Genomic DNA, 20,710 nt, shown 5'->3' on the forward strand with positions numbered 1-20,710 from the left:
ATTTCATGGTAAATTTTGCGTGGTGGTTTGAATTTTGACTGTCAAGTAGAATAAATTCGAAGTGAGAAATCTGTATAAGTAGTCTTGTTTTCGGCGAAGTTGAAAATCGAAAAAAACAACAACGATAAATGTTTTCCTAAACCTAGATAAAAATAAGGTATTTAAGCATGTATTGTAAGTAGTCACACTACTACGTAAGTATATTTAAATTATAAACGGAAATATCTAGATGTCATATTTAAATACATATAGCAAGTTTGTAACGCATCGACTTGAATATAACAAAGTAAGGAAGGGTCAATATTTTCATAACAAATTGATAGTACATACTGACGCCACACTTTGTCAATGACATGCAAAATTAGCTAGTTCCGACCTTAGTGGTTTATTTAAAATTAATGGATATATTAATTAATATATTATCAGATTGCGTGTCTGAGGTTTTCAGCTGCGTTTGTAACTCATTACATAAATACAAGTAATTATTTAAAAAAATAATAACATTCATTTACCGTTATCACATCATTAAAGTTAACAGTATAATTAAAACAAAAATCAGTGGAAATGTTGATGCATTTATTATTTAGCAAGTTTAGCGATGGCTGTACTATGGGTGACCGTTTTCAGCAGTGTGTTACTTTCAGCAGTATGGGGTTTTGGTAAGTAATATGAATATGGGTTGAAGATAGGTAAATGATGTAGTTTATAGTGAAACAAGTGCGGTTGCATTAAGCGGGCATTTTACATATACCTATATAATGCTAAATGTAAGGCCTGAGTGGACGCTCGAAGCGGAGCGTTCGGCGGGGCGTGCAGCGTGGCGTCGGGCTCACAAGTCATTTGAGCAGCGTGCACTAAGGCCGCTCCTATACGTTTGCATTTGTTTAACATGCACGCCGCACGCCCCGCCCCGCTGCACGCCCAACTCGAGCGTCCACTCAGGCCTTACACTAAGAAATACTTATATAACTTTTTTGTTACATAATATCTGCTTTTATATCAAAAGTGTTTGCAATACCGCCGTAAAGACACGTCAAGATCGCCTTCTAATGCTAAATAAATGAAGTATAGCGAGTCTTTTTATATCAGTTGATGGTATATGTAATAATGTTTTGAAAAGATGTGTCCCGCCGAGTTTGTTGCCGGTCCCATATTGGGATACCCTCCTCCAATTAAGGGGGGATTTAAATTTTCTCGAGACAGAGGTGTAGGGTTGGTACCGGTGTAGGATTATTTGACGTTCATAAGCGCATTGTAATATGCCTACTTGAATAAACTATCTTTTATCTTTTTAGGGTTCCGTAGCCAAATGGCAAAAAACGGAACCCTTATAGATTCGTCATGTCTGTCTGTCTGTCCGTCTGTCCGTCTGTCCGTCTGTCTGTCCGTCCGTATGTCACAGCCACTTTTCTCCGAAACTATAAGAACTATACTGTTGAAACTTAGTAAGTAGATGTATTCTGTGAACCGCATTAAGATTTTCACACAAAAATAGAAAAAAAACAATACATTTTTGGGGTTCCCCATACTTCGAACTGAAACTCAAAAAATTTTTTTTCATCAAACCCATACGTGTGGGGATCTATGGATAGGTCTTCAATAATTATATTGAGGTTTCTAATATCATTTTTTTCTAAACTGAATAGTGTGCGCGAGAGACACTTCCAAAGTGGTAAAATGTGTGTCCCCCCCCCCTGTAACTTCTAAAATAAGAGAATGATAAAACTAAAAAAAATATATGATGTACATTACCATGTAAACTTCCACCGAAAATTGGTTTGAACGAGATCTAGTAAGTAGTTTTTTTTTATACGTCATTAATCGCCTAAATACGGAACCCTTCATGGGCGAGTCCGACTCGCACTTGTTTTGTTCTTATTTTTATCAGTTTCAGGTATACAAGCAAATACTAGAGATAATTATGGCATATACGGTGGACATGAAGTGACTATAGAACAAGCCCCCTATATGGTGGGAATATATGGCAGCACATTCCTGTATTGGGTGTTCAGATTCAAGTGTGGAGGTTCTATCATTCACGAAAAATTCGTTGTGACTGCTGCTCATTGCGCCGTGTGAGTACTTATTTATAGGTACTTTTATATGCATATTTAGGTAGTAAGAAAAGTAGGTATTCTTTCTTCGAAATATAGTTAATTTAAATATAATAGGCACATGGAATAATCTTTAAAGTGTCATTCAATAGAACTTGCTAACTATGTAAACAAAAATTACCAGTAAATTGACATTCAGTGTCAATTTTAGTATGGCGGTTTGTTTACATAGTTAGCAAGTTCTATTGACTGACACTTTAGGTTAAAATACTATCCATAGGTATTTTTAATTTTTAGTTTTAGTTATTTTAATTGTAGTTAGTTTTAGATTTATATTCCTGTCTATGTCTTTCAGTAATTTATATTAATAAAGTTTTCCTATCGAAGCGCTTAACGGATTTCAATCTCATCACAATCAACTTCTTCAGTCAATATTGAAATAATAATTTACCTGTTAAAAGCATACCTTCAGGTCCACAGCGCAGGTTTCGTCACCTTACAGGAAGCTCATACACCTAAAGATTATACAAAAAAAGTCCTTAACATAATTAGTGGATTTTTTGTAAAGAAATTGTCTAAAATTTGTGAAATGATAATGAGACTGTTTTAAAAAACAGTAGGTACAGTTGTCGATAAGAGCTTGTACCTAACAATAGTTATTTGTACAACAAGAGATCAAAGTTTGATATTTCTTCGAGTGCTTATTTTGAGTCCCGTGCAAGCGAAAGATTCTATAATAGATTCACGAGCGTAGCGAGTGAATCTAATTTAGAATCTTGAGCGTAGTAAGGGACTCAAAAGCGCACGAGATGTAAATAACTTTGATCTCGTGTAGTACACAACATTTTTCACCTCAGCAGTGAGAACATATTAGAGAACCCGAAAAATGTATTCCTTCTTCATCACTTACCTCTATTCACTCATGTTTTCTTAAGATATACCAACAATTAAATTTTCACCTCAGCAGCTCGAACAAGGGTACTTTGCTACTTAAAAACAGTGAGCAAAATCACATTTTAACATTACATTACATTTTAAGTATAGAAGACAAAAATATGAACATTCCATCACAATGCAAATTTAATTTTTTATTTATTTCTAATTTCTATGCCTTATAATATTGTCCTTAGCTCACTAAGTGAATTGTAAATAATAAATGACAATGTATGACTATTACTGAATAAATGATATGATATGATATGATATGATGACCATACCATGTGTAAACTTGACGAAATATAAAGTGAGCCGATCTTGTTCAAACTTGTTCGAGAGATCGGAGAACTTTATATTTCGTCAACCTTAACTTTATACTCACAGGGATTTCTACTCTGTCCAAGTCGCAGTTGGATCAAACCATCTAGACCAAGGGGACTTTATGGCCGTAGATCTGAGAATCACTCGCGATTATATCGACTCCATACTATACAACGACATCTGTCTGTTGAAACTGGTGAAGTCTATACAGTTTGGGCCCAGGATGGCTCCGGTGCAGCTGCCCGGGGAAGGATTTGAACTGGATACATTTACTCTGGTCAATGTGACAGGGTGGGGGAAAACTGAAACTGAGGTATTTTTATATGTATAACGGGACTTAATCGCTTATCTAGGTTTTAAGATTTACCTCCGACGTTTCGAGGACGGCGTTGTCCACGTGGTCTCGGAGAAGACTGGCTAAAGTTGGCATCAACATCTTCTAATCGAAATGTCGGAGGTAAATCTTAAAACTTAGATACGCGATTAAGTCCCGTTGTACAATTTAATAATATGTAAAAATCGTGAAAGTTTTTCAGTATTTTTATATCTTGTTTTATAATTTGGCTAGTTATTTCAGCAATCATAATAATCTTTAATGGAAAAAAACCGACTTCTCTAACTACTAGCCTAACCCACTTAACTTCGCTTATACTTTATTTGGTAATATGTATACATTTCATGGTAATCATAGTGGTTTATTTAGTTTAGGTATCATAGTAGTTTTCCGGGTCAAGCTCCGGGTCCGCGTCCGGATCTGAATCCGGGTCCGAGTCCGAGTACGGGCCCGAGTCCGGAGTCCAGGGCCCAGTCCAAGTCAAAATCGAAATTCAAAATCACAAAACGTGTACTATGCGTCGTTCAAGAGTTCTGTTCTGATTATCATCAGCAGTTCCACTTCATGAAATGCGACAGTTTTTAATGTAAATGCTTGATTTTCTGATGAAAATATATAATATATAAAATTCTATACGTATGCCTTAAAGATTTGAGGAGTTCCCTCGATTCCTCATGGATCCCATGTTCAGGACTTGAGATTGACATTGATGTCCTAACTTGCTTAACAAACATAACGAAAAGGACAAATCGCCAAATGCGAGCTATGCGTCGTTGAAGAGTTCAGTTATGATCATCATCAGCAGTTCCACTTCATCAAATGCGACAGTTTTTAATGAAAATGCTCGATTTTCTGATGAAAATACAAAAATCTCTATACGCATGCCTTTAAGACTGGAGGAGTTCCCTCGATTCCTCGTGGATCCCATCATCAGAACTCGAGCTTGACAAAAATGTGGCTTTAAAACTTAACTTGCTTAATAAACATAACGAAGAGGACAAATCGCCAAACGTGAACTATGCGTCGTTGAAGAGTTCTGTTCTGATCATCATCAGCAGTTCCACTGCATCAAATGCAACAGTTTTTAATGAAAATGCTTAATTTTTTTATGAAAATACAAAAATCTCTGTACGCATGCCTTTAAGATTTGAGGAGTTCCCTCGATTCCTCATGGATCCCATCATCAGAACTCGAGCTTGACAAAAATGTGGCTTATAAACTTAACTTGCTTAACAAACATAACGAAGAGGACAAATCGTCAAACGTGTACTATGAGTCGTTGAAGAGTTCCGTTCTGATCATCTTCAGCAGTTCCACTTCATCAAATGTCACTTTTTTGAATGTATATGCTTGATTTGTTGATAAAAACACAAAAATCACTATATGTATGCCTTTAAGATTTGAGGAGTTCCCTCGATTCCTCATGGATCCCATCATCAGAACTGGGTTTTGACAAAAACGGGACCAATCTGTATGCATGTACATACAATCAAAAAAAAATTTTTCAAAATCGGTCCAGTAATTACGAAGATATGGAGTAACAAACAAAAAAAAAAAAAACAAAACCGAATTGATAACCTCCTCCTTTTAGATTCGGTTAAAAATTAAGATTCTTTTCTCAATCAAGACTTTTCGTGCCATATTGATAGAGTCTGTGCGGAAACATAAGAGCCGTGAAATGTATGGGGTCCAGTACATTCCACGACTCTTCTCTTTCCGAACAGACTCTGTTATAAGCGCTTCTGTCAAGAAAAGCGAACTCATGCAAGAATGATGTATGCTATATTTAAACTAATAGTTTTGCTGCTGGAACGTGTAATTAAAATTATAAATGTTGACTTATTATTGCTACTAATTGTTGATTTGTATTCAACATAATTCATTTTATAGCTGGTTCTGTAACTAGCTTACAAAGGACACCTTTGTTCACTTTTATCTTTAATTGCCTGGGAGCTACTCACCGTTTTAAATAATTTAGAAATGTTTTATAAATCGCTAATAAATATGTATGTTTAAACAGTCTACGACAGCGACAACCCTCCGGCAAGTGACAGTACAGATCCTGCCATTTACGTATTGTCCCATGGACAACTTGATTTGCGCCGGCTCGCAGGGCCATGGAACTTGCAATGTAAGTGTAAGGCCTGAGTGGACGCTCGAGTTGGGCGTGCAGCGGGGCGGGGCGTGCGGCGTGCATGTTAAACAAATGGTTTACTAATGAATGGGCCAAAAACGTTTCCCAAAGTATCACATCCCAAACTATGTTTCCCAAATTATCATTTCCCAAAAAAATGTTTGGCAAAACAACTTATCGCAATTTTTCAGTTAGCAATAGTCTTTTTTGGCAAGTTATTGTTTAGCAAATAATTACTTGGTCAAGTTTCATTTTAGCAAGTATTATTTAGTCAAATGTATCATTAAGCATAACTTACATGTCCCAAAATATTATATGGCATACAATTTACATACCAATAGAGGGCCTGCATCAGTATTTTTATTTTTGCTTTCATTTGAAATACTTTATCCCGACCTTGGTTTTTTTATCATTTTGGTTATGTTTTACGCAAACGGATGTAATTAGTTGAACCACGAATTCTATGCATTACGCTCTTGCTGATATATTAGTGCGAGCGAGATGTAGGTACTATAGAAAGTAAATTACAATGGTCACGTATATGTCAGTGTTGACACTGTCAGTGACTCATGGTTCGGGGTAGGTACTGAATGGTAACCGTAAATTTCCAATTTTAAAAGGCACGTATTTAACCGGTCAACTAATTAATCGAATTTGGGTAGTTTAAAAAAATAGAAATGGCTACTAAAATTAATAGTTTGGCAACAAAAACGGAGCCTTAAAATATTTATCAATATGAGTTTTATTTTAATGCCGTTACAGCTTTTGATTATTTTTAGGCAGGTACCAAGTATTTATTTGGCAACTGAATTAATATATTTAAGACCATTTATGAAGCACATTTTAAAAAGAAAACGGCTATCTATTAATTAAAAAATTAAAAAAATATATTATTATATGCCCAATGAAAGTTCCTGTTTAATATTTTAGTTGCCCGGTTAATAATAAGCCATTTTAAAACGTATTTATGTGTGGGTTGTTTCACGTTTGCCGAACTAATACGACAATTGATGTAAATAAATATATTATGATTTTGACATTTTGATGATTAAAAATTTAAAAAAACATACTATTTTTTTTGGTACTGCATTATACCTACCTACTATAACTTAATTTATGAAGATTACCCCCAATCTGCATTACACAGAACTGTGATTTTTTTGTATTATTTCCAGTTAGAATCACGAGCTCTTTCGACCCTAATACGAGAAAAAAAGTGTTCCCAAAATTTCATACAAATGCAGCAAAAACGAACGAACGAATTTAGGTTCAAATTTAAATAGTGATGCCTATTTGCCAAATTTGCGAAGTAACAATTTGAGCAAACATCTTTTTGGAATATAATATTAGCCAATAAAAAACGTTTGCTAAATAAGTTTTTGTCCTAATAACATTTGACAAAGTAAAATCATGCCAAATGATAATTTGACCAAATAAGTTATATGCGAAGTGTAACTTTTGCTAAAGGTTCCTTTGGGAAATGAAACTATTGCGATAAGTTTGTTGGGAAGTGAAATTTGGCGAAATGTATTTGGGCCAAACGGAAGTACACCTAAACGAATGCAAGCGTCTAGGAGCGGCCTTAGTGCACGCTGCTCAAATCACTTGTGAGCTCGATGCCACGCTGCACGCCCCGCCTAACGATCCGCTCCGAGCGTCCGCTTCGGCCTTGGACTTAAGACACTCTTCTTGAATATGTTGGCAGACAATCATGATTTTACTTTTTACTGCATTCTTACCGCAAACGAACTATTATATTGTTTGGGATTCAGGGGGTAGGTAAGTATACTTCTATTACATTTGCTCTAAGCCCCACTTGCACAATCCCACTAACCCGGGATTAACCGGTTAAACCGTTAACTCAGTGTCAAATTGTACTGGTAATTATGGCAACTCCAGGTTTAACCGGTTAACCCCGGGTTAGTGAATGGTGTAACTGACTCTTAGAAAACAAAGTTAGGTAAAGTGGATAATGCTGATGTCTTCATCACCCTCCTTCTTCACCATTAAATGAAATTTTTAAACTGTTTTGTGAAGTTTTTTTTTATAATAAATAGCTACCGTAAAAGTATAAAACTTTGCCCTTAACATAACTTTGCCCACCGCGTCACAGTTCAGTAAAAGCCAAATAATTTAAAAGTAGTTACAGATACACTTTCTTCAGAAACTACTTTTAAGTTATTTCGTATTTACTGAACTGTGATGCTCTGGGCAAAGTTTTTTTAAAGGGCAAAGTTTTATACTTTAACGGTACTTAGCTTTTTTTCTATTGTTGATCCTATTTCTACACAGGGTGATAGTGGAGGTCCCTTAGTCTACAACAACGTGCTGGTCGGTTTGGTGTCCTACCGTCGACAGGACGAATGTGCTGGACCATTCGGCACCGTCTACATGAGAGTGGCCAGTTATTCCGAGTGGATCAAAAGTCACTTAACTTAAGATTGCGTTTTTAAATTGGCAATAAAACATGAAAAATTTAGTTGTATTTTTTATTTTTGTTTTCGATAAATATTCACTTGGATACAGTTACTGACCTCTACACTAGGCAATGCCTATCCCGTGGAAGAGAGAATTATTATTCTAGTGTGTTTTAGTTAATTTTTTTTGTGTATTTGGAACGGGTGATATTACTGATATTTTAACCTTTCATGGTCAAAAATTGTGAGTTCAAATCTCGGTGGTGCTGTATAGACCAGAAAAATTGTGCTCGAATAAAATTACTACAATTTGGGTCAGGATCCTTATCATACATAGTCAAGGTTAAATTTATTTGTAAACTCTTGTAAAAAATAATTATAATTAACTTTCGTAACCAATTTAGGCAATATATCGCTATTCTCGCTAACAAGTTTAGCTATATGAAAATGAAAAAATAATAATGAAATAATGAAAATAAAAAAATGAATATTAAAAAATTAAAAAATAATTATTTGTTAACAATATAGGGTACAGTTGTAAAAGTTGGAGTCTTCTAGTAAGTATAAAACGCCTATGACAGCTTAGAAGACCCCGCTCTTCCATAACATCACGTGTAGAACTTAATTATACTTTTATGTATCTTCTTCCTCTTTCTCACTCCTTCTAATGAAGATTCTTTTTGATGGTAGTTTTAATCCACTTCAAGTACTTGGTTACCCTGGTGTGTCTCGTCCCGATGACGCCGCACGGGGCTCTACGTCTGATGCCGCCGGATATCACCCCGATGAGGACACGCCCGTAGGTAAGGGGTCCTCCGCTGTCACCCTTTAAAAAAAACAACGGGTTGCACACAGGGAGTGCCGGCAGAAGTGAAAACTCAATCACTATTGCAAAATGTCTGCAGCACTATGTGTAATTGAGGTTAACGCCATCTAGCGTTAGCGTTAATTACTTGAAACCCCTAAGCACATCACTGTTAGTATTCGAGTTATATCAATACCAGTTAGAGCGAAACTCACTAGATGGCATTTAAATCAATAAAGAAAAACTCAATGACATTGAAGTAACAGTTTTTCGATCAGGTCACGTGTCCGTCTTACGTCTTACGGATACGGACACGTGACACCTGTTACGAGTTCAACATTTTTTCCTCATCACAAAAAGCGCCGCTAAAGAAGTTATCACTTCAAAAAGAAATCCTGGAGGTTGATTCTAATTTAACAATTATGGTTTTGATACGACAACGATGATTGTGTTGGTGATTGACGTGAGTCTAGGGTTTGCAATCCGGATCCGAAATGTATGAAATTATGGATATGGATCCGGATCCGCGGATATTCCCATACATTTCGGATCCGTCGTGCAAACTGTACGTGAGTCTCACGCACGAATTTCACTTCATTTCGCATGCGCCAATCAGCATGACCGATGTTCAAGGTTGGATCAAAACCGTAACAAGTTCTCACTAGACTTATATCGTTATATCGACCGATATAGTTCTCACTGAATTTGCGAATAGATACTCGTATAGCCAGGAGAATGTTTTTGCTGAGGAATTACCCAACTGACCAGCTTTTGGACCAAAACCAAACATTACATTTTTACTTAGTTAACATAATTAATACAAATCTAGCTGACTAAATATAATAACAACTTACTAACCACCTCAGTTACATAGTAGATAGTAGTAGTAGATCTACAGCTACCCCATAACCTTGAAGTGACTTTTTTCTGTATTATTCTTTATTGAGCTCAATAAAGAATAATACAGAAAAAAATTGAGGTGTGCAATGAAGAGTATTTGTATTGTATTATTATATATAATATATATATAATAATATCATTTATTTCAGAATTAAATTATTCCATATATGTACAATTAAATAAAACTCCGACCATCGTCCCGTCCTGCCACTGTTTCCAGGAGACTGTTGAGGCTACCGGCGATACGTCTCAGCAGGGACGTAACACGTTTGCGCATTATCGCGTGGAAGCCATCCGTGCGCGCCTCCGCGAACATGCCTGACGCACTGCAATGCCTCGGGAGCCCCAACAGCATCCTGAAAGCGTTGTTATATTGGACGCGCAGGGCGCTGTAGGTTTTTTGAGTATAGTTGATCCATAGACTGCAGGTGTAAAATGACTGACAGTATGCCCTAAATAGGGTAATTTTAACGTTTTTGTTACACCTAGCAAATCTACGGATCAACATGTTACTCCTCACCGCCAGCGCTCTGCGTTCCTTTTCGATGTCCTTGTTGTCTGTGAGGGATGAAGTAACCCAGTGCCCCAGGTATTTAAATTCTTCAACTATCTTGAGAGGAATGTCGCCAAGTTTAACCTGAGCGGTATGCGAGTAGCTCTTAGTACCCGCTTTAAAAACTAACAACTCGCTCTTCGAGGCATTGTACCTGAGGCCATGAGACTCCGCATACCGCTCACATATCGTCAACAGGTCTTGTATGCCACTGATTGATGGACTCAGCAACACCATATCGTCTGCGTAGCTGATGTTATTCATAAATTTACCGCCCACTGAGCATCCGACCATGGCATTGCTGAGCTCACCAATCAGGCGATCTACATACAAGCTGAAGAGCTTAGGTGACGTGAGCCCCCCCTGCCTCACCCCGCACTCCAACCTGTAAGCATCAGGCAATGAATCTGCCCACTTAACAACATTATATTGATGACCATACCAGTACTTGAACATTCCAATCAGCTGACTGGGCAATGTCGTATCCTCATGCAGTTTTTGCCATAACTTTTCATAGGACACCATGTATATGTTATGTTGTATTGTATTGCACTGTATTGTATTGTATTGTATTGTATTGTATTGTATTGTATAATCTTACTAAGCAAGATGTATGGCCTTGATACCCGGTGCAAACGATGGTCTTACGTTGTCCACGACATTCTTCCGTGGATATCGGGACTGTTACCAGTTGCAAAGCGTCTTGAAGTTCGTTCTGTTGAAAAACAAATGATTTAACACTATCAGTGCCATGCGCACCATTTCCAATACAAAATGAAAACACATCTTGGCAGTGAATGTGTTAAGATGCAATTTTAGTTACAAAAGCATCGCTGCACAGCATTGCAGCATGCTGCTTGCTTGCAACGCTGTCAATTTCCTTGATAAATAGAGTTAGGTTAATTGCCGCAATGCTGTCGGTTTTGGAACGTTAAACTGTGCCCCTAATTTTTCAAGCAGATTATTTAAATCGGTCGGGAAGCGCATGTTGCAATGCTGCTCGATAATGCTTTCATATTCAGGATGGAACCTTTATGTTTTTTTTTTAATTGGAGTAGGTATATCCCGACTGAACAGACAGGTGCAGAAATTCACAGCGGTATTTTAGTAAATATAAAAAATAATTTTAAATGAAAATCAACTCTTGGAAAAAAATCTCTTATAAATGGTGCTAATCAGAAAATCTGATTTGTACTTTTCATGACAATGGATTTAAAAACACGGTGCATGATGTATCTTTCTAAAATATTTTGCAATTACTTATTACGAAATATATAAATACCTACACTATATTCGGTGTACCCCCATCCAGTTAAGTTGACCAGAGTACCTGCTTCTAATTCATATCTTACATTAGGCAACGTGACTCTATTTACTTTACTTCCAAACTTTAAACGATCCTTCAGTTTCAACAAGCATATGTCATTAATATCATCAATAGGGTCGTATTCCTCATGACAAAATTTATATTCTGGTGTGACGACAACTCTGTTTGCGTTTTTTAAACTGTCAGTGCCGACAAATCCCCACCCAGATAAGGGGATAACACTATTACTGAAAAAGAAAACACAACTTACAAGTTTACTGGAATTGTGTCGTTATAAAAACTACAAGTGTTAGTGTAAGGCCTGAGTGGAAGCTCGAGTTGGGCGTGCAGCGGGGCGGGGCGTGCGGCGTGCATGTTAAACAAATAAATAAATAAATATAAATAAATAAATATTATAGGGACATTCTTACACAAATTGACTAAGCCCCACGGTAAGCTCAAGAAGGCTTGTGTTGTGGGTACTCAGACAACGATATATATAATATATAAATACTTAAATATATAGAAAACAACCATGACTCAGGAACAAATATCTGTATCATCATACAAATAAATGCCCTTACCAGGATTCGAACCCGGGACCATCGGCTTCATAGGCAGGGTCACTACCCACTAGGCCAGACTGGTCGTCGAACAAATGCAAACGTATAGGAGCGGCCTTAGTGCACGCTGCTCAAATTACTCCTGATCCCGACGCCACGCTGCACACTCCGCCGAACGCTCCGCTTCGAGCGTCTACTCAGGCCTTACACTTAGTGTTTTAGTTTTAACTAGTGCTCACAGCTTACCATTATCAGATTCTAAATATTTTTAACAATGGCCTGATTAGGGATCTATGGGGTAGGTATTTCTATGAATGTCGGGACGGTTTGCAAACTACAAGTATATTATTAAGATCATCGATTTAGGTTTATTTCGACGTAAACAATAATATATGGAGGAGATAGTAAGAGTTACATTAAACTACTGTTTCCATACATTATTTAAGTTTCATTCAACTAACAGATTAGTTCTATAAACGATTGTCATCTTTGCTTGGTTGGTTGGTTTGCCCAAACGGCTATATTTAAACATTTTATTGTACATAAGACAGATCACAAACACAATAAAAACAAAATATATACAATATACAAAGGCGAACTTATCCCTATAAGGGATCTCTTCAGGAATCTAACCTTTGTCGTCAACCTTTGAGGAATTGCAATTTGAGCAATATATAGGTTGTTTGGTACATCGTTTGCCAAATTAAAACGGCAGATAGGTTGACTCATTTGCTATCTTCTCATGCCTAGAAAAAAATATTGGCCATGGTTATTTTAACTACTGCGCAAGTAACAATTTGAAATTTACGGAAAACTGGCATTGAGCTGAAAAAAAAAACCTTGCGACTTTTTTTTTCTAAGCATGAGAAGATAGCAAATTTATTTATTTAGAAATTTAGAAATTTAATTCAGGCAACAAGGCCCATATTACAAATACCTTACACACTAACATACATATGTATTTTATAAACTTAAACCTATCTGCCGTGTTAATTTGGCAAACGATGTACAGTCACCTGCAATAATATGTTACTCTACGAAGGCCGCAAAAATATGTGACACGCTCTTATGGCTCGACAAATATTTTTGCGGCCTTCGTTGTGTAACATATTATTGCAGGTGACTGTACCAAAAATCCTATACAGTGTGGAAAAATAAGTCGGGCCCTGGAGGGAAACTACCTTAAATCCTTCAGCTGGCTCATTTTACTTAAAGGAGACATTCCTTTATTTTTAAAAAGAAACAAAACTGCATTCAAAGATTTTCTAAAACTCGCTTGCCTCGCCCGGGACTCGAACCAACTAAAAATTCCAAAAAATAAAAACTCGCAATTTTATTCTACTAGTCGATACAGTTAATGTTAATGATAACATTTCTCCAAGACACATTAGGTCTTAAACTCGTCTGTCGTACAAAATATCCATAAAATGTAATATTTATTACTCAAGATTTTTTTTAGACAAGCCAAATCAAGGAAAAAAAGAAAAATACTTTGAATGCAGTTTTGTTTCTTTTAAAAAATAAAGGAATGTCTCCATTAAGTAAAATGAGCCAGCTTATGGATTTAAGGTAGTTTCCCTCCAGGGCCCGACTTATCTTTCCACACTGTATATGCTGAAAGATATTGAAAATACTTACTACAAGCAATGTGCAGCAGTCAGGATGAACCTATCGTTGATGATAGAGCCTCCACAAAAATATGTTTTATTATCTTTTTTGGGTGTGTATAAGGCAGCCATGAAGGGAACTTCTTTAATCGAGATCTTTTTTCCTCCGTAGATTCCTAAGTTATCACTGGTGCTAGCTGAAAGAAGAAATCTTATTTTTTTTAATAAAGCATAAACATGTTCTTTTACCGCACAGGGTAGAAATAGTGTCGATTTTTCAAACTTATTAAGCACTAGCGACCCACTTCAGCTTCGCACAGGCAGGGTTGGGCAGTATTTCAATTACATGTATTTGAAATACGTATTTGAAATACAAATTAGTATTTTGTATTTGTATTTCAAATACTACCTCAAAAGTATTTTGTATTTGGTATTTCAAATACTGCACTCACATGTATTTAGTATTTTGTATTTCAAATACTTCAAGCTTCAAAATACATTTCTATAAATACATTTTATTAAATTCTATAATCCTAAAATGTCTAATCTCTCGCACAAGCTGTGAGCCGACCGCGAACCTCCGATCCAGCCGAGATACAATTTTCATTGGCTGGATACTGGATCTATATTAGGTCAACTTCTGCGTGGAACTTTTCGTTTAAATCTAGGGGATAGGGTCATTGCAGTAGTTTCCGTCCATGCACTAGTTTTCGACGACTTGACGGATTATCAAATATATATTTCATTTTTAATTTACTACTTTTTGCGAAATCTTCATCTTCCTCGCGTTGTCCCGGCATTTTGCCACGGCTCATGGGAGCCTGGGGTCCGCTTGGAAACTAATCCCAGTAATTGGCGTTGGCACTAGTTTTTACGATAGCGACTGCCATTTGACCTTCCAACCCAGAGGGTAAACTAGGGCCGTAATTGGAATTAGTCCGGTTTCCTCACGATGTTTTCCTTCACCGATAAGCGACTGGTAAATATCAAATGATATTTCGTACATAGTTCCGAAAAACTCACTGGTTCGAGCCGGGGTTCGAACTCGCGACCTCCGGATTGCAAGTCGCACGCTCTTACCGCTAGGCCACCAGCGCTTCCTTTTTGCGAAATATGATTGTTATATGTAGACAGATATATTGCTTAGACGCCTTAGACATAAGGATTGAAATCAGTCCAAATTTGTGCAGGAATGTAGGTATATATTCAAATTTCGTCAAGTGGACGTAAACTAGAGCTGGACGAAAACTAGCGCAATGACCCTATAAGTTTATATGAAAGGATATTCGTTAAAGTTAAAACTAAATGCTAAACAAAAAAATAAATAAAGGTATATTTTGTAATTGAAATACATTATTTTAAACACTGTAATTTGTATTTTGTATTTCAAATACCCGTCACCAAAGTAGTTTGTATTTTGTATTTCAAATACTTTTAAAAATGTATTTTGTAATTTGTATTTCAAATACGTGGAAGCCAGTATTTTGCCCAACCCTGCGCACAGGATACCCTTAACAAATTATACGAGTACACTTAAGCCTTCCTCAAGAATCACTCTATTGATATGTGAAATCCGTTCAGTAGTTTTTGAGTTTATCGCGGACATACATACAGACAGACGCGGCGTGGGACTTTGTTTTTTAAAATGTATTAGATTAACACTCAATTGAGCAAGAAAGGTGCTAAGTAGATATAGACTTACCTATATAGATTGTATTTAATAATTTGAAATATTATGAAGAAAATAGTTAAGTTAGGTATAATGAAATATTGATATAGTAAAATATCTTCAAAATTATAGCGGAAATAATACCATCACTTACCATAACCTCCACAAAATGATACACTGAACACAAAAACTAACAAATGTAGGCCAGCCATGTCAAACCACGTTTTAAATTTATATGTGTCGTATTTATAAACAAGGTACCTATATCCAGCAAAATAATGAGTTGGATAAGGAATTGCTCTGAATTAATAATTTAATTTATCGAATAATTTATTAGTAGCTCTAAACTGCGTTCCTCAATACACAATCAGATTTTAATTGAAATAATGAAGTAAAAACGTTGGGTCACCGGCAATTATACCTAATCTAAGCTGTGTATCAAATAACTAGATAAGAACTAATAAACAATACATTTAATTGGCATGTTTTAATAGAAAAAGGAAATAAAGAGTTATAATATTAGATTTTTTTAAGCTATGTTCATAATTCCATACAAAATGAGACAACGCAAACGCGTACCTACGTCACGTCACACTATCGAATGAAAACACTAGTGGGTTCTGTACATTTATGGGTCGGTTAAACCAGTGTACGGTACATTGTAAACAACAGGCGATTCTTGAGTGTAAGGCCTGAGTGGACGCTCGAGTTGGGCGTGCAGCGGGGCGGGGCGTGCGGCGTGCATGTTAAACAAATGCAAGCGTATAGTAGCGGCCTTAGTGCACGCTGCTCAAATTACTTGTGAGCCCGACGCCACGCTGCACGCCCCGCGGAACGCTCCGCTCCGAGCGTCCACTCAGGCCTTACACTCAGTGTGGTGAAACAGGGGCGTATTAACTCGACTATTGTGGTGTCCTCTGTTTTCAGGTGCAGTAAATAAAATACTTGACATTGTGCCAACTTGTTTGACCAGATCGCCATTAAAAAGAAGAAGAAGAAGAACTCGACTATAATAGTTTACAAGTTGTCGTTAATGGTAGTGCTGATCCAGTCCAGGTAGCTGTTGACCCTGACGTACACCGCACCGTTAGGCTGGCCGCACCCTCGGCCGTAGGACACTATCCCGACCTGGATGTTGTACCAAGTTAGAGGTCCTCCGCTGTCACCCTGTATAAATATAAGGGTTAGTAGAATGAGTAGAAATACCGTAAAAGTATAAACAACAAAACTTTGCACTTAACATAACTTTGCCCACCGCGTCACAATTCAGTAAAAGCACTTTCTTCAGAAAGTGTAAGTACCTATCTATAATTACTTTTATTTCGCTTTTACTGAACTGTGGCGCGGTGGGCAAAGTTTTATACTATTACGGTAAACACTTTTACAAGATATGCATGGGCCCAAATGAAGAACATCCCGGAAGCTCCGGCCCGGACACGGCCCGGTCTAACGTGAGTCCTCCTTAACTCATGTGTTATAGTCACTTGCGCGACATGTTTCGGACAGCCTAGGTTTCCGTTTCAAGCACTAACAGCGAGTGAGTGTAACACGTTACGTGTAACACGTGTTACACGTGAGTTAAACCGTAAAATTTAGCTTAAAACAAAATCAATTTGCGTCAGAATCAGAAGGGCGTCGACATCCTAAATGGACTGGGTGTTTGTCGTTTTCGATTAAAATATTTTTTTATACAATCTGAGTCCGGGTCGAAGCATCCAACACATAATTTCACACAACAGCCACTCCAAGCCTCAGTGATTACGTGACCCTTTCTATAGAAATCAGAGTATTGAACGGCTCGGCCCAGACACAGGCCGTTCTAGCGTGAGTCATTCTTAACCCGTGGAGCGCCCTAACAAGACACGTGTGCTAGTAACTAGTATAGGAGTTCCATACTACGGTAATTCTGGGGCGCTCCAGGGGTTAATCCACATACATCCTGGACCCTGGTGGCCCCAAATGCTAGTTAATGGAGAAATATCTGTAGGGCTAAGATGGTCGGTTTTTTATCATCTGCCATCATGCCTGTCACGTTCTAGCAACTATGTAAGTGCGAAAGTGACGCATGACATGACAAGATTGAAAAGTGATAAAAATGCGACCATGATATCGCCGCTGGAGTGCTTACCACGCAGGAATCGTGGCCTTTATTTCCGGCACATATTTGCTTTGCAGTGGTAGACGGATAATATTTACGGCAATTCTTATCCGAAATAATTGGTACCAACACTTGACGCAGGTCTTCCACAGCGCCTTTCTGTATGACATAAAAATGTATTTTTTATTTAATAAGTTTTTTGTAAAATATCCATATCCAAGCTTTTGTCGCTGACTGTACTTTTCTTTCAAACACAAAACTGTGTTCGAGTCATTCCTGAAGACATACCCAAAAGTTAAGGGCTATAAAGGTTTCATATTTAACCCTTATCCACGTGAAAAGGTACTCCTTTTATTTGGATAAGTATGATACAATCTTAACTTATACATGCCCACAAGCTGTTAACTATTGTCCAAAGAAGAGAAAACTGTGCAGTTTTGATGAACACACAAGTTTTAGCTCCTGTGAGCAACATAAGTTAACAGCATGGCAGCTAGGTACTGATACTAATTATTTTATCATACTTATCCAAATAAAAGGAGTACCTACCTTTTCATGTGGATAAGGGTTAAACAAGAAAATTAGAATAAATTTAAAAGTGGAAATATTACTGTCTTAAGAGTGCTGTCAGAGGCCGTGAGTTCAAGTCTGTGAGAGTTGAACTCACGGTCTCTGGATATCCATGGATGGGGTGGGTTATAGCATCGTTCGCAGACGTTTCTGCTTAATACAAATTAAGAAAATTAACCTTTATAGCCCTTCTGGGTACCTATGTCTACAGGAAACACGTGAACACAGTTTTGTGTTTAACCCAGCTGTGGGAAACAGATACTTACACTATTTTCAGTCTTTCCCCACCCAGTAACGTTGACCTTAGTGCCCGGTTCTACCGAGACAGAGTCATTAAACGTGATGAGTGCTATCTTGTCATTATTATCAAACTCCTTTATCGGTTCCTTCAGTTTTAGCAAACATATGTCGTTGGCATGGCTGGGGAACTGGAAGTCGTCATGACATAGTTTTTGCTCGGGCTTTATGAAGACCCCTTCTTCGTCGAACAAGTTGGATAGACCGATGTAGCCCCATGAGTTGAAAGGTTCTTCCGCATTTCTGTAACATTATGATTATCAGCATCATCATCATTTTAGCCTTCAGTCGCCCAAAGCTGAGCATAGGCCTCTCTTCGTGTACGCCACTTATCCCGGTAGGTACTAAGCTAGTCTCATTCAAAAGTGGCCCGCGATTTGTAATTATAATTATCAAGTTGAATTTAAACCAGGGTTCTAATTAGAGTGGTGCCGTTGAGAGAGATAATCTTCCTCGTAGTAAACCAAGAACGTTCTCGAGATTACCACAACTCGCTAATTTGAATATTTACCAGAATGGTTGTTAATGTATAGGTATTGCATTGTATTAAGCTACTCTGAGACAGGGGGGTGTCACTCCGCAGTTTAGGTACATTTGGCCGGCGCACCCAGCGGACAGGCGTATGGCAGTGGGCTGCCGCTCGGCGCGCACGATAGTCGTGTCACATGGCGCTCGCGCAAAATTGAAAATACACAATGGCTTCGAAACTTACTTCCGCGAGTATCAGACATGCTATCTTCGGATAAAAGATGTATGTTTACATAATCAACGTTTGTAATTCCTACATATTTATCTTAAAAACAATAAATCAGTGGGTATAGGTATAAAAACTTGTCAAGTGATAACCCCGTGCCGACACTCACAGCTCGGTCATAAAACTGCGGCGCGCAAAGGAGATTCACGGTTCGTGCGCGGTTATAAGTTTCAATTTTGCTTGCAGGCGGCGATATAGGTGTAATTTTATACCTAAACCTGACTTTTGTGAAGGAGTGAATTTTCTGTACGGTAGTACTATTAGTTATTCTGTGTCTGAGATAAGTATTAAATTCATTGTCTTAAGAATATCAAAGAGTTATTCTTGTTTCAAACGTAGGGTGATAAATTGATAATTTGATCCCGGTAACGATGATGAGACTTACACTTTAACCTTTTATCCGCAGGCAGGAACCAATTGCGCAGAAAATTGATGGAGTTAAACTAAAGATCAAGCTCCGTAACATGCCATGGAAAATACTAATGTCCAGCAGCGATATCATGGTCGCATTTCTATCACCTGTCATGCCATGCGTCGCTTTCGCACTTACTTATTTGTTAGAACGTGACAGGCATGGTGACAAATGATAAAGTTTAGAGACGACCATCTTAGCCCTATAGCAATGAAAAAAAAAAACTAACCGGAAGCAATGGGCAGCAGTCAGGATAAACTGTTCGTGGACGATGGATCCTCCGCAAAACGACGTGTTACCATCTTTGTTCGCCGTCCACAGCGCAGCCATCCAGGGGGCGTCTTCGATATCGGTCATATGACCCCCGATAATGCGCTGAGTAAGATCGTCTGAAGCTGCCACTGGTAAAACTAGAAATATAACGGCTGGAACTGTACCCTTTTCAAGCAAATAAATGATTGATTTAATCGTATGGCTACAAGTTGATCGCTTAGGTATATACTATTGGTAGAAGTATAATGATTGATAGAGATTATAACCACAAGGTTTTTGAGATATGGGAGGCAAACGAGCCGCCAAATTTCCAGATGGCAAGCAATCACTGTCGCCCATGGACACCGGCAATACCAGCGGAAATACAGGATTTCCTTATGGGACATGGGGCGTTGGTATGTGCTTATAAAAAAACCACAAATGGGCATTGGTAGGTATATCGTCTTGTACCTGTCGCTTTTTGGTGAAGAAAAACATCGCGAGGAAACCAGATTAATCCAGGGTTGGAAGGTCATTCTTAGGATTAGTTCGTTATTCTACAGGTATTAGGATTAGTTAGTTAGTTAGGTTTAGTTATTCTACAGGTTGCACTTCGGGGAGTGTGCTCAAGAGCTACACGAGCTTATTCCACCGTCCCCATTCTACCATCGGACTTTTAGACGCACGGCCGGTTTCCATCCTTACTTGGTAAATAGATATTCCACCAA

The 20,710-nt window shown here is 37.7% G+C and overlaps 1 protein-coding gene across 1 annotated transcript; it reads right to left on the reverse strand.

Moving 5' to 3' along the window:
* Nucleotides 1-16,605: 16,605 nt before the first annotated feature.
* Nucleotides 16,606-20,150, reverse strand: LOC134657105 (trypsin-like). The gene is made up of 4 exons (XM_063512657.1): nucleotides 19,900-20,150; nucleotides 18,534-18,807; nucleotides 17,728-17,856; nucleotides 16,606-16,766 (listed from the first exon to the last, which is right to left on the reverse strand). Exons 1-4 carry the CDS (start codon nucleotides 20,085-20,087, stop codon nucleotides 16,617-16,619), a joined length of 741 nt encoding a protein of 246 aa, XP_063368727.1. The 5' UTR covers nucleotides 20,088-20,150; the 3' UTR covers nucleotides 16,606-16,616.
* Nucleotides 20,151-20,710: the final 560 nt, after the last annotated feature.

The sequence above is a fragment of the Cydia amplana genome, chromosome 19, assembly GCF_948474715.1.
Source record: "Cydia amplana chromosome 19, ilCydAmpl1.1, whole genome shotgun sequence".
Lineage (NCBI taxonomy): Eukaryota > Metazoa > Arthropoda > Insecta > Lepidoptera > Tortricidae > Cydia > Cydia amplana.

Excerpts from the sequence above, each read along its gene's own strand:
- LOC134657105 (XM_063512657.1), bottom strand. The coding sequence starts at position 20,087 with ATGACCGATATCGAAGACGCCCCCTGGATGGCTGCGCTGTGGACGGCG. Across the intron at positions 18,808-19,899 it reads GTCTCTAAACTTTATCATTT|AAATGCGGAAGAACCTTTCA; the intron begins GTCACCATGCCT and ends ATAATGTTACAG. Across the intron at positions 17,857-18,533 it reads GGGGAAAGACTGAAAATAGT|AAAGGCGCTGTGGAAGACCT; the intron begins GTAAGTATCTGT and ends TATGTCATACAG.